At 37.4% G+C, this 24,263-nt stretch overlaps 1 protein-coding gene across 17 annotated transcripts in view; it reads left to right on the top strand.

Moving 5' to 3' along the window:
- Positions 1-24,263, top strand: part of NRXN3 (neurexin 3) — a 968,667-nt gene that overhangs the window by 717,253 nt on the left and 227,151 nt on the right. For all 17 annotated transcript variants that reach the window (XM_068192702.1, XM_068192711.1, XM_068192712.1 and 14 more), the window contains one exon: positions 8,996-9,177. In XM_068192702.1, coding sequence (XP_068048803.1) covers positions 8,996-9,177 — 182 coding nt within the window. The remainder of the gene's footprint in view (positions 1-8,995; positions 9,178-24,263) is intronic.

The raw sequence follows: 24,263 nt of genomic DNA, 5'->3' as shown, positions 1-24,263 counted from the left end.
AAATTCCTTGTGAGATGATAAACATCCCCAACATGCCCCATGGCAAATTCATATTTGGAAAAAACCTTAATCTTCCTGGTATCCCAGATTTAGACAATTCCTCTTTCAAGCATTAATTATCTTGGACCTTGTAGTAGTTCTAGGAACACTCTCTTGCTCTCCTTCTTTTCCTCTTCCAATCTTTTTAATGCAGTGTAACTAATAAGAAGTAACATACTGTCTTATCCAATTGTTGGCTGATGCACACATACTGGGAGGAAAGTGACTTGTATTAATTTGCTGTCATTAAAAAAGACAAACACAGAAAGCAGGCATGATCTGAATTGCTGCTTCTGTTTTGTCTTAGTCTTGCAGCTTTTATGGTTCCTCCTCCTTTTTGTATAGAAGAAGCCCCTTCATATTTTGAAGTGAGGAAGGAATTTCAGTTTCATGTCAAACAATGCCTACTTTTTGAGATGAATACAGTGTTCAATTTTAGTCTCAGAGGGTTTGTCAAGGGAAGAGTGAGCATCCTGAAAGGAAGAACTAGTTCATGAGAACTCTGAGCATAGAAGCTTGCTTTTTTTTTTTTTTTTTCTTAGGATTACACTGGAAGCCTTGCATTTTCTAGGGATTTAAGTTTTCTTTATTCTTAGGCAATTTAAATCTCTTGATAAATAAAAGGATGTTTCAGCAGTCATATCATAGAAAGCATTAGGTCAGTCTTTCTCCCAGGAAGGATACTGTGATGGAATGGTCAAATGAGCCAGATGATGATCATGATTAGATCCTCTGTAACCTTTTTAACCCCCAATTCCTTTTTTTAAATCAGGCAGGTGTTTGAATCAATAGACCTTTTAAACTCAGGGTGTGGAAAACACAGCAACTGAATCTCAGAGATGTGCAAGTTCCAGAGAGGATCTTTTGGTGGAATAAGATTTTTGGTCCTGATTGATGATACTCAGTTTTGATGAGACTTCCATTTTTTGATGTGTGTGATTGAGTGACAGTAGCTCACAAGATGTCCCTGGGATGTCCAGATATTGCAGATGATTCATGTGTAAGAACATTGGGTGTATGTACTTGAAGGCAGAAGATGGGTCAATATCTATCTTGGTTTTAGTTCAGGAAATATTGATTCTTTTGTCTAATTACTTTTTTTTAAATTTGGTGTGATATATAGGAAGATGAGGAGTAAAAGAGGGATTAGGATAACAATGTAATTGAAGTTTAGGATTGAGGGCAACAAGATGACAGCTTATAACTGTAGAAGAAAGAATAGCTGTTGTCAAGACTGATGCCTTGGTAAATATGAAAGGGCAGAAGGAATGGGACAATTCTCTCTTGGTCTTTTTTTTATTCTCCGTTCTTAATTTGTTTCATAATAGTAGCTGGAAATGCTGTCATGCTTCCAATATAACTGTGAAGCAAAGAAGCTATATTATGCTGAATGCAGTGCCTTTAGCAGACAAGACCCACAGGAGTAACTTTGCAGAAGTTCGCAATTGAAAACACCTGTTAGGTCATCTCTAGGCAATATAGATGTTTCAGCACACCTAGAATTAACCCAGTTGAAGTGATTTAAGTAATGAAGAGTCAGTTCATCATCCATGCTCTTTGGGAGTATGTTGGAAAGCTAGGTGAAAACTTTACCTATTTTCATCATTATTGTTGTTAATTCATATGGACACTGTTTCCTTTCTTTCACTATCCTCAATATAGTCTTTTGTCATTCTTTAACTCTTTTTAATCCTAAGAAATTAATTTAGTGGAAATTTGGAGTTGTGCAGCGTGTGTGTAGTGTATTTGATGTGGCCAGAATGAATTAAGTATTAAAAGCAACTGTCAGAAGCTTCATTTTTTACTCCGCCAATGTGCATCCTTTTGGCAGTGTACAGGTTTCAGCTGATGTTTTATTGTTTGCATTGTGATGTCATAAATTTTAGGGGAGTAATAAATCGACATATGTCATTTGAAAGTTGTGGTTCTCTTTTCTGATTCATGCAGTATGTGTTGTTTGCTTCCCCTTAGAGCTGGTGGTCAAAGCATGGATTGTTTTTTGTCAAGGGTAGCAAGCACAAATAAATAAGATGCTGAACTATCTGGCCAAGTAAAGACCTGAGGAGCTACTGCACAGTTGTTCCTCTGACTGGAAACAGAGTGATCAAATATGGAGTCTACCTTAAGCTGCAATCATATGGCTGGGAACCTTAATTTTGGGGAAAGTGATCAAATCAGTCTGATCAGATTTCTGGCAAAACTTCCAATCTTTGTTACTAGAGTTTTCTAATAGAACAGAAATTGATCTTAACAGCTCTTCCTTGTTGCTTTGTTCATCTCCACTTATGAGGGTGGAATAACTCTCTATATACAATTTTTTTTGGAACTGCTTTTTTATTACATGACCAAATTATGATGCTTCCTGCAGCAGCAAATTTTGTCTCCTTACTTAGTTTCTGGAGACATATGCCTGATCTCTTCTCACTTGCTTTCATGCCAGTATTCTAACCTGCATTCCTTTTACATGCCTTCTCTGGTGATGTAAATAGTAAGTGAACTGCCTAGTCCAGGTACAGTAAGATAAGGGTCACCATTACTTTTTCTTTATGTAAATTTGGAAAAGGTTCTGCCTTTTCTTATTGAGATTTTGTGGGATTTTTTGAATGTCTGTATAAACTATCAGGTCTCCATTACTTAGTTATGCTTTCAGAAGCCTCATGATTAAAGGGCTGCTAATTACAAGTGTTACTAAGGTTTCCTTCCTGATGTGAAATGGCTCTTGATTTGCTCATGTAACCTGTGGTCATGCACAATGTGTTACTGATTTCATCCTTTGACAACATTGCTTCTTGAAAATTACCTAAATTTCAGTTTCCTGACAAGAAAGAAGAGCAAAATGCCATCATCATGCCATCATCAATTTTCCTGTAGTTGAACTGATAGCTTCTTGTTAAATAGCAGAAGGTTATGATTATTAATAAACTTTTTAGGACCTTTACACCAGCATATGAAATACCCTAGGAGACTCATCTGAATTACTGGACTATGCAGAATATAATATAAAACAATTTCCACTCCCTTTACGAAAACGCTAAGAAGTAAAATAGTACCAATACTTGTTATGGTTTAGAAATGGTATTCCCCAATTTAATGTATGGTATTCTATACCACTTATATCATGCTCAAATCTTACGTCTTCCAGCTATATAAATATATAAACACAAGCACAGGTATCATTTCTATAGTCAATGGCTGTCCCTTCAAGATGTCTGTTGAGTTCGTTTATTCCATGTGGGTCCTATCAATCCTAGATGTCTTCCAGGACAGGAGGGCTCGTGCACTGTTGGCTGGTTGCCAGCTGCATCACGAGCTCACAACTGGTGTAACTGAAGCAGTCCATCCTCATTGTCCATGGTACTTATGGCATACCCCTTAAGGTACACATTGTGTTTCCCTGTTCTTCTGCATTACCCACCAAATACATCCAAGTTCATGAGCAAAAACAATCCCACAGACAGTTTTGCTTTTGCAGGACTAATCCAAACTGTCCTCCCTAACACCTTTCTCATGTGCACCACAGAGGCTTCATCCCCTTCTGGTATGTGGAGGTTATAACTGTGCAGGGCCAGCTTGACTGGTAGAGCTTCTGGTGTTAACTGAACAGGTGGCCTTCACTAAATGTAGATCCCAATGTTTGAAGGTCCCACCATCCATTAATTCCAAAGTGATTTTTAACAGTACTGTTCAGTTTTCCCAGAGGCTGGTGCAGGGTGGGGAGTATGATGCACCCACTCTGTGCTCTCTGGCCCAGGTGTTCACAAGGTTGTCACTGTAGAGCAGGATGGGAACAAAAATTACTCCAAATCAAAGGCAAAGAGAATGAACTCTGATTTATTTCAAATGCACCACTCTATTTATAGAGAACATCGTGCGGACTAATTTCATTGGTCTTAGAGTAAAAACATCTCACACCATTGGTGTGCAGTGAATGACGCACGGTGGCAGAACCTATCTATAAAAAATTATTTACATTCTTTCCCAACTGTCTCCCAGGCTCTCGCCTGGTTAGAAAACCTTCTCTTTTTCTCTCTGACTGAACTGAGAATATCCACAACAAGGTTATTTTTGAAATTAATTCTGTTGTCAGAGTCAATTCTTTCTAGGGTGCTGTGCTGCTGCAGGACTTGCTTTTCAAGCACGAAGGTGGTGATCCAGGCAGTGGCACAAGGCACAGAATATGTCTCCAGAGCTCATCTCTGGAGGTGCCACAGCATTCTCTTTGAAAATATTCTGTCACTTTATCAGGGTCCTATTGTTGTTCAGGGATGAACTTCTAAATCACTGAAGCAGAAAAGGCTTTCAAAAGGTAGCCCATGCCCTCCAACATTCCATGCCACTCATGGCTATCCTCCTTGGGCCAGATTTCTGAAAGGTACTCAGGTGAGTATTGTAGCTTTTGAATTGGCCTGGTTTCTTCATAATTTACATTCTAAAGGTACTTTTTGTTGGTAAAAATATGACCTGTAGCATTTACACTATATTAAACTTGTATTCACCACCCAGTGCAGAGTTGCCGCAGTTAACCCTTCAGTCATGTATAAACATTGTACTGCTTTCCAAATGTTACATTTTCTTGGCCACAGGGAAATGAGTGTGTGTGCTGTGCTGTAGCTGAGCAAACCAGGCTTTTGATGGCTTAGTAGATGCAAATAGAGAATTTGCAATCAATTATTTAGTGTGGGGAAATTCACAGCCATGCAGGACATAGAGTTATAATTTGTGCAGATGCAATAGACTTGTTTTCTACTACTCTACTTTTACTTTACTATTTTACTTTTCTACTTTACTTTGCTGCAGTTGTACTATATTGATTGAAGAAATTCGTCCTTAAAATAGGTTTTTGAAGTCTTTAGGCAATTATGAATTAAAATTACAAGTGATGGTGCCAACTTGAACTAAATGCTTCTTAAAACACCTCACTTGTAGGCTTTATTTGCTGTGGCTTATAATCTTAGTAATGACTTTTCATTAGAAGTTTTCAATGAGGAGTCTTTGCCTCAAACTATTTTATTTTGTCTGAAGATGAATAATCCAACAGCTCTATTCATGAATATAACTAGCAAATACATAATTTGCCTAAGCTAGATATGCAGACTGCATTGTCACATATGTTGTAACATACCCATCTTTGATCTCTAAACACCAATTAAATAAGTTACAAGTTATGTAATTTCGGGGAGAAGTCAACTGCCAGTCTGCCACACTAATGTTTTTGAGTTTATAAGTTTTTTATATGCTAAACATGTAATGGTGTCCTTGTAGCTGAAATCTGTAGGACGTGTTTCCTCACTATGTGCTTCTTCAGTTCTCTGAGCTCCTGGTCCTGACCAAATTCTGCATGCAACATGTAGGGAAACTGAAAATATTCTACTTCCATTTGTTTTTATGTGTTGGTAATCTGGCTCAGGGCACTATGAAAAGGGAGATTGTTCACAAAACCAACTGGGGAACTAATTTTGTATGCTTGTATCCTTGATTTTATTATTATTCTTGTTTTTTGCATAGTATGGGTTGAATTTAGTGTTATATAGTTGAAGTGGTGAAACATTGTAACAACAACACATTGTAAAACAGTGAGATTAATCAGTCCTTCAGACTTTTCTATTGTTAGGGCACAGTTGGTGTTGTATTTATTAAAGGAGTTACATAATTAAACCTTCAACAGTGAGGAAAAACTGGATATAAAGTGGCTGCTCATTAAGAGTGTAGTCTTCTGTGTGTCTTGAATAGAAAGTATCTTAGAAAAAACCTACAATTTCTTGTCTGATAAAGAAGACTGTAACAGACCTGTACAAGAAGATATCAAGATGAACAGATGTGCATTTCACCAGCTTTTTTTTTTTAATCAGAATGCCTTGGTTAATTATTCTTCAATTATCTGCAACACCACAAATAAAGGATAATCATTGATTTAAGACCAGTAGGGATTGCTGGAGGTAAACTGGTCTTGCCAGCTTACACCAGCTTAAAGCAAGTCCAATCCAATAGAGTTGTCCAAGCCTTGTCTGGTGTTCTGGAGAAGCTGAAATCTCCTTTCCTGAAGTCCAGGGTTATAATTTGCTTGTCTTTTTCAATTGTCTCAAACTTTCAAACTCTATAAACTCATGGTTGATGCAGTCAAATAGAAGTATTTAAGTCTAGTGTGTTTGTGTTGCATGGGGTTTTTTTTGGTTTTTTTTTGTTATCTTTTCTCTTTATGTGATTGCAATGTGGTACTAACTCTTGTTATACTTTCACTTTTACTTGATGTACCTTATGTTTTCAGACTGGAATGACTATTTTGTTCATGATTTGGGGAAAAAATTATACTGGCACAATGTTAATATGCAACTCTTTCTAAAGATGTCAATGGATATCCTATTTGTCCTCAAAAAGTTGGTAAAGGGAAGAGGCATTGATGTATCCAACAAATATTTGTACATTCAGCTACACACAGATAAAGCAAGTGGCCCATCTCTCATTATGCAGATATTTTCTGACCTGGAAAATAAGGAAACAACTACTGGCCATCAGACTTCTGCTTACAGGTCTGTTTGGGTTAGTGCTGCTCTGGTTGTTGCATCTGAATTATCTTTCTTTCAAGAACTCACTGCCTTGCCAGAATATATGACTGCAAAATCCATCGCAGTAAACCCCTGACACTTTTGAAGTAAAGCTGGAGAGCCTGTGGACCAGGTGAACTCCAGAACTGAGTTGACATTCCCAGCTGAACCAGAGTACTACATGTCTTCATGAAGCATTATGTAGACACATCTCAGAGAAAACTGGGATAAGACCCAACAGAGGCAGATTTATACTGTGATATTCCTTAGTGTTTCCGATCCTTACCTTAGGAACCTTGGTGCCATAATACCAAAGTTCTAAATATTATCAGGTTAAGCTTACAAGCAAAATCTATGCTCAGTGAGGAGAAAATAAGATCTGTTTAAGTAGTTAAGTCTCATTAAAGGCCTGTGAGGATGTAATTGGTTCTAATTGGCTCTCACTGGAGGACTGACATGGTCTACCTGCAGCCATATGACTCTTAGGCAAAAAAGTAATCTGTCTTCACAAAGAGTGAAGAACTCACCTCCAAGCTTGTCTTTGCTGCTGAAAGGGCAGTACAAAGTAAAGGAAGAGAAACTGAAATTCAAGTGAGTATAATTCTGGGAAATGGGTTTTAATTTGCCTAGTTTTAGTCTGCAGTGCAAATACACACACAAGTTGTAGAACAAACTGATAAATTGAAGGAGTATATTTGTGGTGTAGTTTTAGGGGACTTGTTATACCTGAGCATGGGGGGAGGACATAAGTAATTCACTACCTGGTCATGTCCAGCTGTCTAACCATAAGGTTGCAGATAGAGCTGGGGATATGTTTAAACAAGCAGAAAAAACCTCTTTCTACACATCTTAAAATAATTATACACCCTCTGTCTGGTGTTTAAATCTGAACGAGGACACTGAGTCTGTAAAATTATTCTTTCTCAAACTGAAATACTGTATGTTCATATTTCCAGAATGCCAGAATGTGCTCTTTTGGTAATTCAGAATAATGACTGAAATTTCCTATGTAACCCTGATTTTGGACACATTTGTCTGAATTTACTGAGGACATGTTCTGTTGGATGTGCACAGGCCTAGAAGGGAAGAAGGAAACGTGATTCATTATCACTCTGTCATTGAGTCAGCTGTTCACAAATAATTTGATTTCTCTGTGGCTGAGTTTTTGATGTCTATTTTGGTAATGTGTTCTGAGATGTGTAGAGGAAGCCTCTTTAGCAAGGGAGAATTGTATCAATTATTTGTACTAATGTGTAGGATTTATTTGGAATTCAGGTCATAGAGAGCTTTAGTGAAGCTGCAGCTTTGTAGGCAAGTGTAGAAATTACCGTTCTATGATCCTACCTGTTTCTGTATCTATCTACTTTTACTCTGTATAGGGTTGCATGATACATGTTGTGATCCTCAATTGTAGTTTCACTCAGACTAGAAAATGTACCCAGTAATTGCCTGTATTTTCTACATATGTTTTATCTTTGTTGCAGTAGCAGAAGCTGGTTATTTTTGCTTACTATTACTTACATTGTAATAGTGCTCAGAAAAATGAGACACAGTAAGTGGATGAAACATGGAGAAGTGTTGTTCCTGGCCTGCCCATAGATTTGGGCAGAACAGGAATTTTAGATATGTTTTTTGAAGAAGTTCAGGGGCCGATTTTATAACTGCTGAGTTATAAAATCTTGCTCCTAACTCAGACTGTTGAGTACAAGTCAGAATGTGGACTCCAAATGCTTTAGCTTCTCAGCTTCCTGGTCTGCAATAATAATTCTTCACTTGCATTTCTGCCTTCCTCAGCTCAGATGGCCCTCATGAATGTGGGAGGACAGTGCTCAGCATGGGAGAAGTTTGGTGTTGTCCTTAAAAACAAGGGCAAGGAACAAATTTCCAGGCTCAGCTGTGACAAGACAAATGATGCTGGAAATATGTGGACTAGATATCAAAAAATCTCATGAAGTGTTGAGAAAAGTATAGTCTCCTACTATGTGTGATAGACTTTAGCTGAAGGCAAGTCCAAACTAAAGGAGAAATGCAAAATATTTCCTTTGAATCCCCTTATAAGATTGAATCCCATGCTTTTTAAACAGGAGTGGCTTGTGGTTTTTCAGCCTGAACAGTAGTGTTCTATCCAGCCTTTTCTGGGCTATTAGCACTAATGAAATCATCCATTCTTGATAAGCCATCTTGATAATTTTTGCTAAACTCTTCACTTATCTTTGTCTTAAATGCTGCATGGCTTTACTGAGGACCTAATAATGTACTTCATCAGGCCTGGCCAGCAGGACACATTGATTTCACCCCTGTAACTAATGAAAGCATGTGTTTGCTTAAGTTGTTGCTCTCGGAATTCATAGGATTATCACCAGACTTGGCAAATAAGTAACTAATACACTTTTCTTTGGTTTTGTATCTTGTAGCTGGTGCCACATATATCTTTGGGAAGAGTGGAGGTCTCATCCTGTACACCTGGCCAGCTAATGACAGACCAAGCACAAGGACAGACCGTCTTGCTGTGGGCTTCAGCACAACAGTGAAGGATGGCATTCTTGTCCGGATTGACAGTGCCCCTGGGCTTGGTGATTTTCTGCAGCTGCACATAGTGAGTACAGACAGGCCCATGTCTCTCCCACACCTGGGTTTCTCTTAACTGGATATGCGTTTGAAGCAAGCTGTTACTCTAAAATATCATGTGTTGTATACTGTACTTTCTATGTCTTCAATTCTCATCAGATTAAACTGCTTATAGTAGTTCTTTAGGGTTTTGTAGAGTTGCTGAATGGGATGCACAGAGAATTAAATCTTGATTCCAAAAGTAATTTGGGAGGGAGGAAACAAACAAAACTCAAAAGCTTTATGTGATTCAATAGTAGGATTTGTTCAAAAAGTGAAGGAACATTATGCATCAGTGGTAATTTTTTGATTCATATGCACAGTCCTGAATACAGCTGAATCTCTGGTGAAGTATTTCTATTCTTGGAAAGCAAAGAGTAAAAGGGTTTAAAAGTAAAGGTTGGTTTTTTCCTCACAAAGAACATTAAGTGAGAACTGAACAGATCCTCAAGCTGACATAGCTGATGCTTGCTTTAGCAGGGTAGTTCAAAGGAATAAGAATTTTATGTTAGCAAAACATGGCTTTGCAAGAAAAAAAATGGACTTTTGTGAGAGCTTGAGCGAAGGGGGTTTTAGGATAGTTTAATTATTTGAGAAAATAAGACCTCTAGGACTGGAAACTCTCAGAGTTTGTACTGTATGTGATTCTTTGGGAGGAGAAGAGGCTGTTGCTTTGGTTTTGTGTGGCAAATAGCCAAGAGGTTTACTAGAGATGGAGGCTGGTCGTGTTACTTGATGTTGTGATTATTTGCAGTGTATTATGCATTAAGTCTTAGTGGAAGGGCAATTGGGCCCCTTGCAAATTTTGAATGAGCTGGGGGTATGTTGGCATTTCATGGAACCTTGAAGATATAAGTAAACAGGAAGGAATGCTAGGGGCCAAAACAGACCTAGCGTAAATGACGAAGGGCCTTCGTCTGCTGCTGGAGTTTGCCATATTCAGAATCATGTTGAAGCTCTGGATATATGGCAGTGTGGTTCTGAAACAACCAGAAACAATGTTCTAGTGCTCACTGCCAGCATTTTAAGTTGTTTTTGTTTTGAATCCTGTTGTAAAATTCAGATTCATTGGAATGGGATAGATACCGCTTAAGCCATTAGACTGTCCCCCATTCTGGTTTTTCTCTTTTGTGATATGTCCAAATATTTAGGGTTTTTTGTGCTGGAATGAAAATGAGATCAAATCCTGGGTCTTTTTTTAATATAAAACTAGGTTTTCTTCCTTTCTTAGAAACAATACAAAAAGAACACCAGAAGACTGTAAAAGTGAGCAATGCTGAGCCTAATTGGTTGGAACTCTGTGACTCAAATTATGTAGATGTGACTTGACATGTCTGAGCAAGGCAATGTATATTCTTCAGGTGTTACATTATAACATATAAAATGCTATCAATTAACTGGAAAACAGCATTCTTGCATGTGAGGAGAGGTGCAGAAATATGAATTTGTTGAGACTGTAGAGAAAGTCTCAGGTGGGATCATGTGCTTTTGGATGCCTCATGGGATGTTATAGAGAAAATGAAAGTCAGGTTCTTCTTTGTAGTAGTCAGTGGAAGGAAGAGGGGAAATGGACACAAGAACCAATGACAGAAATTTAAGTTCTACAGTAAGATAAGTACTTGCACAATGAGTCATTTCAGCATTAATGATGAAGACACATATTTTTATTCTGTATCTTGGTCTCAAACATCTACCTTTCTCTACCCTTAATTTAACATTTTGATGACTGATTTTTTTTTTAATTATAAAAAATTCTGCTGAATAGACTAAAACAAATAAATTAAACCTGAAACATACACATTCATTTAAAAAAATAACAAAAGAAAATCATTGTTTCTCTTTCCAATCAGTTTTGGAAAAGAAAATAATGAAAATTTTTCAGCTTCTTTTCCATATTTTTTTTCAAGCTACTCTGTATGGCATGGTGCTAGTTTCAGGTTATTTCAGATATTTAAATAAAATCTACTTATTGTGGTTGATATTATTGCTCAAAGTTATGTTGAATGCTTCCTGTGTAGTTTGGCCAATTTTATCCCTGAAGCTGTTCACTAGCAGTAAATATAGAACTAGTTCAGCTTTAATTTCTCTTGTTCTTTTGTGGTCAGGATGGATTAGGAGGATTTGCCAGTCATTCATGAGGAGCAAAGGCATGCTGCTGTGCTCTTCTGGGTATGGTATCACTGTTCATCATATATATAACTGACTCTACCTAACTGTTCAAATAAAGAAGGTCGTCTGAGGCTCATGCTGTGACATGCAATAGGAAAGTTGAAGAGGAATTTTTAAAGTGTTATTGACTTCTTGAATACCTGTAAGACTTTGTTATCTCTGGTTTATGGTTCAAAGAAATAAAAATGAGCTTACATCAGGATTATTTCAGAAAAAAATGAAATCTAAAGTCAAAGGTGCATCTTGAAATGACAGTTAAGACCATTTAGGATCTCTTAGCAAATTGCATGCAAACTTTTCATGAGACCAAGATCTTTTGTAACTGTCTAAAAACTACCACGTGCTTGTGCTGTCATAATCAAAGACTTTGTCCATCTTCTCTTCTTCAAAACCTTCCATTAAGCCATTTTCAATTGTCAAGAGAAGCAAGGCAGTATGGGTAAAATTGCAGTAGAAATGTGGGATAAATAGATTTTTAAATCAGAGCTATGAAAACAGATTAAAGTGATAATAAAATAAACTTTGAAAAGCCAACTACTTAGACCATAAAGCAAATTATAAGAGAAAGAGAAAACACTAATTTTAAGGTAATTTATTTTATATATATATTTAGCAACTTGACTTTCTCAGGTGCAATTATTTTTAATGAGAAATACTAATAATAAAACTGACACAGATTTTCCTAAGTTAATAAAAAATCCTAGGGATACCTCTTCTCCTTTTTAGATATTCCATTCACACACTCTTTTGGATGCTATTTACTGGATGCTGACCTCCTCACTCTTTCCTGGTTGTTCTATCGGTGATAACAGGTGGCAAAAACCACCTGATGGTCGTTGTTTTCTAATGTGCATCACTAAACTAAAATCTAATCCAAAAGTAATAGTAATGGCTATGGTTTATCAAGATCTGATTATATTTTAGAGATTGTAAAAGTTGCTCATACTCTTTTAAGGAGACCTTTTATTAGTTAGCCTGTTTTTTTAATATCATATGTGTTCTGGAGCGTCCATTGATCTCTTCTATTTGTAGATTTGAAGTCAAAGTTGCGTATTTACCTGTTTAATTTACAGCTGTTCTGTTAGAATTCATATTTTAATTATGAGTCTTTCAGATATTGTGGAAATTTATTGACTAAGATGTCTGTTTTATATGACAAAAAATTACAGCCTCTGAAACTATTTTTTTCCCTGACTTACAGTGAAGAATGAGGTGGCAGCCCTGCAGAAATGGATGGCATACCATCCAGATCGATGTTGCATCTGAAGCATGAGGTTCTTGTGTGAGCAGACTGTAGCACATGAAGTGAGAGTGTTGCTAGGGCATCAGATCTTTCCTTATGATATTTTTTTGGTTTTCTGACAATTCATTCAAAGCACAAGTCCAAACCTATACCAGGAAATTGTCTTCCACAATGGACACTTAAAAGACTGCCTGTCTTGAGTTGTGGGTTCAGTGCTTCTGTCTATTCACTTTGCACCACTACACCTTATTTTTTGTGCTTCATCACATAGAAAACATAGAGATGGAATAGGGAGAGAAACGGCTGCAAGTGATGATGGGTGTCATTCTTGTAGTAATTGTGGAGACAGAAATCATTCATGTGTGCTGCTGGCTTAGTCTGCATTCTTTCATTTTGTTCTGTATGGCAAACTGCTATCAAGCTTCTGGATCTTCAGAATGGTGTTGTGAGGCTGTTCCAGTTTCTGAATTCCCCACAAGAAGGAATTCAGGTTTGGGCAAAAACGTTAGTGATTTTAGGATGAGTTTTACCTAAGTAGACCCAGGCTAAGGGGTATCCATCATTTAGCACTAGACGACCACTGAAGGCTACAGAATCTGATGTAGCCCATTCTGATTTTTAAGCAGTAAGTGTAGCAAAAAGTAAGTTTTCCCTCAGTTAGAGATGGCATTACTAAATCAAAATAAGTATAAATGGATGAAAGTGAATATGTACTTTGTAATTTAATTTATTTTCAGTTATACTGTGGCCCGAGTCTGTGGATTTTACAGTTGTAAAACCAATTCTGGCTCCTCTTTATGAAGTCTGCCTTCCAAACTGCAGTGGTATGTCATCTGAGCAGATACAGAAGGAGCAGATGATTTAGAATCAGGAGAGGGATAGATGCAGGGCTGTCTTTATCATAACCAGAGGGTATATGATGAACTGAATAACTTAAAGACTACTCTGAGATAATAAATGTAGGCAAAATACAATAGGAGTTTGTGTCTTACTTTTCTGAAACCAAAGTCTCTGCAGAATATTTCAGCCTTTCCTAGGCTGAATACAGACAGAGCATTAACAGGCTTACATTTTTGTATCCAAGAAAGTAGAAAGAGCAGGGTTTCCTTAAGACTAACCTGCATTATTTTGTAGGCAGTATATCAGCAGAGGCTGTAGAAGAGTGATCTGCTTCAATATCCTATCTTGTGTTTTGCTTTATTTTTAGCTGCCTTTACTGATGTTAGTTACAGTTTTCTCTCAGGGTGATTCACCATGTTAAACCACCTTTTTTATTCCTGTATAGAACCCTAAGTTTGTTCAAGCTTATTTTTGTGAACATAAATAATTTTATCTACCATATCTCGACTGTATTTACATTGATATCTATTTAGAACAGTGTTTTAACTTTTGCCTTTCCAGGATTTCAAGCAGTGTGTAGAGTAAATCTGTCTTTGAGTTTGATGCAGTTCTTGGAGAATACCAGAAATGGTTAAGCAGTTATCAGTTCCAAAGTGTTTAATGCCCATCAGGCCTCATTTCCTTCATGAAACACCAAAGAACTGTGTACATTTCTCCTAATTTAATTTATACAAATTATGAGCCCCTACAGGTTGTTGTAGAACACATATTCAATCAAAGATGTTTTATAGTGAAGCAATCAGTGAATCAGGAAAAGGTGAAATGCAAAAAAGCCTTCTTTGTTAAAGCAAGAAATTATTTATAAAATGGCTAAGTGCAGGAGACAACATCTTGTATAACACATTTAGCTGAGGAAGTGAACAACTAGTGAATGAGAGTGATTAGACTGCTTGCTCGTAAGGGGAGAGAATTAGCATGAACTTTCAAGCAAAATATTATATTGTCTAGATCCTTAGAAGGTCTAAAAGAACAAACTGTCTACAGACATTTTTTACAAAGACAAATCTAGCAACCATCCTAAGGGAGTGCTCTGCGGGTCTCCTGTGATTATTAATATATAAAAACTGTCTGAATGTAGCTTTCTGCTAGGAGTAAGTTCTCTGGCAGAGACTTCTGAATATACCATCTTTAAAAGGTACCACCTGGGAATTAATGTATGCTTGAAGGCTTGAAGCCTTGACTGCTAACGTAGGCAAGATGGAAAATGAGCCAAATGAGGGACTGGAAGAACTGTTTTGATTTAACATTAGTCTATGGAGATTCGCTGGAGTCTCTCCTTCATATCATCATATATATCTTTTATAAATGTTTTTTACTGTGATTTATCAATTCTTGAAGTTCAGACAAACTAATTCATGGATACCTTTAACTTAGGTTGCATTCTATTTAAGGTAATTGGGATTGGCAAGAAAATGCTCATTTAAGATGTGACATACAAGTACATATACTGCAGTAACTTAAGTGTCCTACCTCTGCTTGCTACAGTGGAGCAGGTTTCTGCTTAGCTGTGTAGGCCAGATAGAGTGCTGGTACCACAATGATTGGGGTGGCAGTACTGTTCCCTAGCAGCACGGAATAACTTGGGAGACTACGAGCATTGACTTATTGCATTACAAATAGGTTATGAGTATCTTACAGAGCACAAGTGTTTATGTCCTTTCTATAATTATTTTGTTATTGAGTGCAAGTTTTAAGTCACATCTTCCTTTTTCCTTGGTATGATAGTCATCTTCAGTTGAGGCTGTCACGTTAATGGCAATCCATTTCTTTATGCTGATCACAAGAATTGGAAATGGTAAAATTACCCTAAAAACTAATTTGTAAATTAAAAGACAAACCATAATGAATTCATAACTCAGTGAATATGCCGTCAGTGCACTGGAATTTTGAAGGAAACACAGCTGGAAAAGCTAACCCAAATCGACCATAGTGACATTCCATACCATAAGATAATGTACATGGCAAAAAAAAAAGTAGGGAAAAGAAGGGTAAGAGGGGATGCTAATGGTTTATGGCCTATGTCTTTCCAAGCAAGTTGTGCATGTAGAGGCCCTGCTTACCTGGAAGTGGCTTAACATCTGCCTGTAAATGGGAAGCAATATGGTTTTGCTTCACTTAGTAAACTGTCTTTATATCCATCCACAAGTTCTCTTACTTCTGCTTCTCCAATTTTCTTTCCATCCTTGTTCAGGAGGAGTAAGTGAATGAGCAGATTGTGGAGGGCTCAGTTATTAGGCAGGGTCAGTCAAGCTGTCCTGCATAGTCTTGACCTGGAAAAAGGCCTCTGTTCCTGACCATGTACTTCGAAAATAGTGAATTTATTATAGGCTATCATATGCAGATCATCTGCACAAAAAAATGGACTATAATGTATCTGCTTGCCCATTATATCAGGTTTATAGAATAAAAAAATCCCCATAGCAAATATATATTATTTCAGTGTTGTTATTTTGCCTGAGAGAGGCTATATGTGAATGACTCTCAAATCTGAGATATGCATGTCACGGGTTGTTTTGCCAGCTGGTGTAAAACTGCCAAAGAGCCTGACTTTTTTTTTTCTTTTAATGGAAGCATTCTATTTAAATACACAATGATCTTGTCCCAAAATGCTCTCAGTCTTTTCCTGTCCTTTCCTAAACCCTTTTGGTCTGTGAAGTCCCATGTGTTTGTGCATGCTGCATTTATCATTCCCTAGAGCACAGAAGAATTAGTAAAGGAAAACTAATTTGAAGAAAAGAAATGGACTTTCAGTTTTCAAGACAGCTTTAAAACATGGTATTGGTACTTTTTTAATTTTAGAAGGTGATTAATAATCGATTTTTATTGAATTTTAACTAGTTTATATTGTGCATAGGAGTTGTCCATTTATTGTTATCTCCTAGCTCTTGAGTGGGAGTCTCTGGTAGGAGGCCATGAGTTGAGACTAAAACTATGAACATGGGGGAGGTTTTCACCCTGGTGTGCCCGTTCATGGCTGGCACCATTTGGCACTGTGCCCCACCCAGATCTCTCAGTGCCCCACCCAGTCTCTCTTTTGTGCTCCATTCCCTGCCCTGTCGCCGGTGTCTGCCCCAGGTGTTTGAATGAGCGTGCGGCGCTGAATGCAGCGGTGCGGGAAATGGCGCGCTAGTGTCCCATGGCTAAAGATGATGGATTTTACATCCCTAGCTCCATTCAGGCAGCATGGAAGCTCAGTGCTTTGATACAGGGATTCATTAACTCCTCACTCAGTGACAGTTTGTGCATCGATCCTAGTGTTTTTGCAGTTGTCATTGAACGTTGTGAAGTTGATTGGAGACATGGAAGAGAGAGTTGGTAAAGCAATGTTGGTATCAATAGTAAAATTGCTGATTAGACCATAAATTAGCCTGATTAGAGTTATTAATCTGAAAATAATTTGGTGAGTTGGGCTCTCAAATCTGTTGAATTCAGCTGGATAACAGAGAGTGAAAATTTAGAATTGGAGGAGATGGAGGACAGTCAGCGGGAAGTTACATTTTGGTAACTTTCTGAAACCTATCTTAAAGGTGGCAACTAAATATTATAACTTAAAAGATAGAGCTTTGCTGAGTCACAGAAGAATCTACTAAGTGGTTTGGTATAGTGGACAGCATTTTTTCATAATACACATCTGACACTTTTAGTGTTGTACAACTGGCAAAGTCAGACACTAGTATTTCAGTCTAAGTGCAGAAATAAAAAAAATTGTTCCTAATTAGAAGCAAATGGGATGTCTCAGAAGAAAGATTCTTCCCTAAATAGGCAGCCGCTTTTTAAAATACATTCTGGAGCTTGAAACTTTCTTATTTTGTACAGGTTTGTCTTAGGATTCATTGTGGTTCTGTGAATTGCTATTGGATGTTAAGCAATCAAATGTCAGGGTACCTCACATTATCTATCCAAACACCCTGTGTGGCAATAAATATTATGCTATTGCTTGTTCTTTTATACTGTACAAATACTGTGGTTTTCTTAGTATTAATTTTACTCTCTCTTTTGACTGTAGTGTTTAGGTAGAATATGTCATCTATGGCTATATAATGTATCATAATTTCAATAAAACCTGAGATGAATTGCCTTTCCTGTTTTGCAGTACTTTCTCATAGTATTTCAGAACTAATAATTGGGATTTTCAAATTTTGTCACAGTCTTGTCAGTGAGTGAATAACAAAGAAACATTAGGGATACTTTTTTTTGATGTTGAGAAAATTTCTATTCTGCTTCTCAGTATTTTTCTTTTAAATACTAAATACAAAGGAATTAAAGTAATGTGAAGGTTTTTTTCTGGCAGAGTCAAAGAAATAAGATCATCTCTAGTGCTGTTCTTTGCTTGAAAGAACCAAGAGTCAAAGAAGACAAGTGTGAGGTTTTCAGTACTTGTTCCAAAAGAGACTAAAATATTTTGTATTTGTAGATTCTAACAATTGGCAATATAGATTTTTACCTTTTATAAGAAGCTTTAAACTTACAAGTTTGTTCAGACCAACCCATCATCTGTATGCTTGGATAAATTGCACTAATAGGTTCTAAAATAAATCTGTTTGCAATTACAGCCTTTATCACCTTCTCTATGGTTGCATTAAAAAAGTAAAATAAAATTCTTGATCTTCATGTTAATGGATAGCAGCAGGCTACAATAATAATTCACCACACATTTAGACATACTGAGTACTACTCAAAAGCAATTAAACAAGGGCAATTGTCAGTATAATTTACCCCAGCTTGGTAACTCATGTAACCTTCTCATCAAAGGTTAACAACTGTTTCATGCTATGTCAGCTACAGCAAAATGAATTGTTTCTCTAGTAAGCCTCTAGGAAGAACATCCTAAACAGGGCACATTATTGAATCTTATAAGGAAAAAAAAAATGCACTTGATCTAATCCAAGCAATATTAGACATTGTTTGCTGTAGGACTTGAATTTTATAGGGTTTCAAAACTCAATGCAGGGAAAAGATAACTTGATCATTGATATGCAGCTGACTGAGTTGAAAATCATCTGTTGTAGAGAGCAGGAATGACTAGTCCTGCACAGTTGTATATAGCAAATTAAGGGCAATTTTGCCTTTTTCTGTTCTACAAGGACACTGTAGAGTCAATTCTGAGGAGAAAATGCACTGGAATTTGGCTGAAACTCTAGTATTCAAATTCTTATGAGTTTCACTCACCATAAGTTTTCAAGAAACAAGTGTTTTTTTGAAAACAGTTTCTATTCAGAAACATTGTTCTAACAGTTATTATAATGTCTAAAACCTACTTTTGCATGTAATTTTAGAACAGCTATATAAACCCAGTACATCACCATATCTCTTGAAAAGGTAGTTTAAACGTGCTTATGAAATGAGAAAAGTGAGGCTTTAGAGGTTAGATGATGTAACTGGGGCTGTTGCCTCAGAAATGTAGCTGGCTGGCTCCAAATGTTCATCTTTTCTTAAATCAGAAGTCTTCAAAGTGCTCCCTTCTCCCACCACGAGAGGTTTAGTACCAACAGCTGGGGGAAGGTAGTGCCCTGGGAAAGCTGCTGTTGCCCACACATCTGAGAACTGATTTTACAGCACCAGGTGTAAAATGCTGTGTGGCGTATTTTTTGTTGCTTGTTTTTCCTCTCTAAGTGTGCATGCAGCCTGATCTTGCTTAGCTTGTGTGTTGTTGGGATCAAGGCAGAAGTGGTGTTATTTTGCTAATAAGCCTCTCCCATTAGTTAACCTTTCAGTACATAAAGCATGATCGAACTGAAGGATTCCTGCTGGTTTGAAAGGCTTTATGTTAAATACATGATACAGGCATTTTCTTCTTCCATCTCCTTATGTAAAAGTGGGATAGTGGGATGAAGAGACTGTAAAGACTTCAACAGTCTGAAAGCAAGTTGAAGTAAAGCTTATGTAGTGTGAATATTCTCTTAAATATCTTGGCATACTTTTTTTTCTGCTACACTTAAATTCTTGGTGCTTTGTTTAAACAATTTCTAGCCTACAGAAAATGACTGCCTTGTATAACCGGTATAATCTGGGACAGTGCAAAGCATCAGCTGAGCATATTTTTACCCATATCTGATAATCGAGTATATTACTAGCTTTGACTGTCCAAATTTACTTTCAATTTACACAGCCCTTGTTTTAGCTTATTCTTTATTCTTGTCAACTACTGATGTTAAGAGTACAGTTTCTGGAAGGTGGTTAATAGCACTCATTAAGTATGAAAAAAAAGTATACTGACTCAGGCTTCCTTTCCTATCTTATCATGTCTCTTTTATTGTATTCTTTTCAGAAAATCTCAAAGTAACATGTGCAGGATTTCAGGTTTTGGATCATTTAACCCTTTTAGTGTGATACTGCTCAGCCTTAAAAAGATGGTGGGATTAATCAGTTGTGTAGGGAACTATGTTCATGCTTCAAATATCCTATCTAAACTAGCAATAAAAATAGATCCACTAACTTTGCAGGTCTTTGGGTGCATTGTTGAACAACTCTTACAAATATTCTTGCTATCAGTAGGTTACCTTTCATAGAAGGTGTGTTGTATCCTAAATATATTCAGAGAGACTCTGCCCTCAATGAACAGTAACATTTTGCTTAATACAGAATTTCAGGAGTAGCCACTGGATTTGCATTGTATCATGAGCTGGACAATGATAATGTGCCAGAAGATATTTAAGCTATCAGACTAGGAGACTGCCAAGGAAAAGTAGGGGCTCCCTTTGGGTGTGATATTCTGTGTGGTGTTGTACTAATGTAGGGAACCCTGTGTATAAATTTATACTCTGCATCATCCATCATTCCAGGGATCACTGCTGAGACTGCTTTTTTTACCCTTACAGTTTTGGGAAGGTTTGACAAGAGGAATTTAGTCCATTGTTCTATTATATTGAAAGGACTTGCCTACGATGTGTTAAAATCCAACTGTACTAATTCTGTCCAGTTGTGAGACTAGAAAATTTCCTTCTGTATTAATTATTTGAAGAACTTGTAAGTCTTTTCATGTACAGATCTTCTCTGGTTTTTTTAATGCAAAAATTTCCTTCTTACTGTTGTGTACCATATTCTTGCCTTCTCTTGTCTGTTTCTGTGAAGGGAAGGAGGTTGTGTCTTCTCATTTATATTTCTTTAAAACTTAACTTTTGGGGAGTCAAATTAACTATAGTCCTCCCACAACTGTAGCTGTTAACTACCTTACTTTTTTTTTCAAAGGAGATTAACTCAATTTTTACTGGAATCTGTAGATAAAAAGGCATATTGTTCTGACTATTTTACATGTTAGAAAATTGTTTTGCCTTTAACACATTTTAAAATCTTCATTAGTTTTTATTCTGATCAGAATTTTTCCTGTGTTCCTATTTGATGGGAAAATTCTGTTTGGTTTTGGGGCTACACATATAGATGAGGTTTTTTGGGTTGCTGGGTGCACATCTTGATTTAGGAACACATAACAGGGAAAGGACTATCTAAGTTATCCAGTCCAGTCCTCTACCCTTATAGCTGCACCATTGCATCCTCTTTCCTGGCTGTATCAGGTCTACCTCATCCCTTCTGGTTTTCTGGTTTTGCTATTTCTATTGAAATGCTGCTCTAAAATCAATATTTTTTCCTAAGATTTTAACTTATTTTAATGTCTATATGTGTTCATACATATCAGTCTAACCTGCATTTGTTTTGTGCCAATGTTGCCCTTCAGCTCCTCTCTGTTTTTTGATGTTTACCTATCAGTGGCATTTACAGAGAATTGCATTGCCTGTGCTTTGTGTCAGCAGCTCCCCACCAAACCCCCCAGGCTCTTCTGGGCTATGTCTGTATTATAATTGGTCATCATGAAGATATCCCAGGACTAATGCAAATTCAAACATACAAGTTCACAAACTGCAACTCCAGGCAGGTTTCACTGCTTTTGCACCTGCAGGTTCAGCTGTGTTTGGGAGGATTTATTCATACTGCAGCACCAAATACACATCACTGCTTTGTTGTAGACCCAAGTTAGGTCCTTGTAAACTATACAGGTGTTGTCTTTGGTTCTGAGCTTGGTTGGCTATGTAGACAGCTGGATGCATCTGCAGATAGATGTCATCCAATCACATCCGTTCCAAAATTCTTTTACAGCAGTGGTAGGATCATTTAAAAGGATGTGTTATCAACCAAAACTTTTCAGTTCCCTCCCAGTGTGGTGGTATTCATCATAACGTCATTACTTATTACATGTAATTATTTGCCTAGAACTTATTTTTCCAGCTTTCAGTGACAGCTGGTGTTAAATGATAATGCTGGATTAGAAGGCAGAGAGGCTGTTCTCTGGTTTCCTGTTGTCGGTCTAGGAAAAAAAGTATTTTGATACATTAGATGGCATGCTGACTCAGTTTATAAAACCTTTATCAGAGAGATCATCATGTGATATGTAGTCTGCAGCCTGGCAATGATTCCCAAGATGGCTATTAATGGGCTTGTGAACTTGTGAATAGAGAGTGGTAAATCTGGCCTTTGAGATAATTGAAAAGACATCACTTGTAATGTGGGCAGCAGCACTGAAGGGTGATTGCTGCTCTTTAGGGACAGGGGTAATACGTTGTTGCACGCAATTTTGAAGCAAGGCACCCAATATTGATTTTCTTTGGCTGTGTCTTAAGATGCCTTGATCAAGTTGCACAATGTATTTCCTGCTTGCCCTACTCCTGTCCCCTTCCTCTCAGAAGAGCTATTTGTTAGCAAACTTATTTATTTCCTTAATGAAAAACTTAGATTACAAAAATGGATGTGAAAAGAAACTAGAAAAATAAGAGATTTATAAAGGCATAGGGAAGGAGTGTTTTGTCTTTAAAAATGCAAAAATAGGCAAAACTAGGAATGTGAGCTGCTTTGCCCACCTCACTTAGGTATTGCAATAGTGCTTTCAGTATTGTTCTGTGCATAACACCTACCCTTACTCTGACACACATCATAATGACCAAAGGGATGATAATCCAGTAAATTTCTCAATACTGCTACTATGAGATGTACATGGTGCCAGATTCTTGTTTCTTTTTTCTTTGAATTTCATCTTCAATGAAAGTGGCAATATCTAATTTTAAACAACTTTTAAATCTGTCAAGGTTGGGAAAACTTTTTTTTGCCATGAGGAATTGTGAGTATAAAATCCCTTCACTAGCATTCATAGGATTCACAGAATCATAGATTATTCTGAGCTGGAAGGGATGCACAAGGATCATCATTTTCCACTCCTGGCCCTGCACAGGACAACCCTAAGAATAATGCTTGTGCCTGAGAGCATTATGCAGTGTAGTATTCGGTTCATGATCAATCTTCCCCAGTGCTTGATGAAAGAAATTCCTGATTTGGAGCTTCCATGAAGGTGGTGCTTGACAATCACTGTATGGTTTCTGGTTCTTTGAACATGAAAGAAGAAAATTAGTTAGCTTATTACAGAAACTTTTTTTGCTTTCACATTTGCACTTCTGTGTCAAAAGCCACCCTTTTCCTGAGAGAATGAGATTCACTGCCTCTTTCCCAGAACTGCTGATACAATAAGTGGTTTTGGGGGTCACTCATATCACTTGGGCAAGGCAAAGTCCACAGAATATATTTGAGCCAGTTAAAGAGCTGAAAGCTTTAGCTCCTGAGTATTGTTCAGTACTTTTTAAGAAGTCATTAAAAATTAATCTTGATGTATTTTTTCTTACTCAAGTACAACTAGAACTGTTATTTTGTACTTCTTGCTTATTGGAGTAGGTGATAAGTTTCTGAAACCAGCAAATATGGAGGAGACGAGTTCATCTGCAGGGCTGTTCTCTCTGGTGAGATTGTTGCATTGTGTCTTTTGTCAGGTGTGAAGGTTAGTGACATTCACTCTGTTCACTTGAAGTATATTTTTGACAAATGGAAGAGTACAAGGGAGAAAGCTGCTCTTGTCACTTGCTTACAATGAGAACAAAAAATTACTTCCTCCATAATTTGGGACTTTGAGTTTGTCTTGCCTAGACTAAAGAGTCTGTGGTCCACATCACTACCAAACTGCACTATCTCAGGTGTATAAATTAGGTACAGAGACAGGGACCCCTAAAAATTACAGCATAAGTGGGCAGATAGCTGCAAAAGTAAATTAATCTGCTTCAAATTTGGTGTATCCACAGAAGTGAATGTGCCTTGTTTAAATACTGCTGGGAGGAACAAGAGAGGGTGTTATGCACCCATCTAAATTATTACATCATATATGTAAAACCATGTATTGGGTGTAAATGTGGGCAAGGTGGAAGCTGCAGGGTGGCTTCTGTGGGCTGAGACCAGGGTGTGCCCCACGCCAGATTCATTTGGCTTCAAAATGGACCCATTGCAGAACACAGCTGAACCCAGCAGCCAAGCCAGTGTCACCTGTGGAAGCACATTCAGGAAAGGGTGATAAACATCAGAGGTGAGAGGAGGAGGAGGAGGTGCGCCATGATACAGCAGATTATCTGCTGCAGCCTATGGAAGACTCCATGCTGGAACAGATGAATATTCAAAAAAAAAAAAAAATGTCCTGTGGAGAGTCCACTCTGGAGTAGAGCAAAAGTGTAAGAAAAAAGTAGCAGCAGAGAGAACTGCTGTGTACTGACCATAACCACCCCATCCACGTTTGTTGCCTCACTGAGGGGACTGTGTGTAGCCTGAGGTAATAACAAAAGCAGGGGACTGGAATCTGCAGTGAAGGAGTCAAGTAGAGCCTGGGAAAGGGGGTGGAGAGGTGTTTTCCTTCTGTTTTAATGCTGGTCTTTTTGTTTCCTGCTAACCCAACAAGTAAATAA

The sequence above is a fragment of the Anomalospiza imberbis genome, chromosome 6, assembly GCF_031753505.1.
Source record: "Anomalospiza imberbis isolate Cuckoo-Finch-1a 21T00152 chromosome 6, ASM3175350v1, whole genome shotgun sequence".
Lineage (NCBI taxonomy): Eukaryota > Metazoa > Chordata > Aves > Passeriformes > Viduidae > Anomalospiza > Anomalospiza imberbis.
This window is presented reverse-complemented; position numbering and strand designations above follow the sequence as displayed.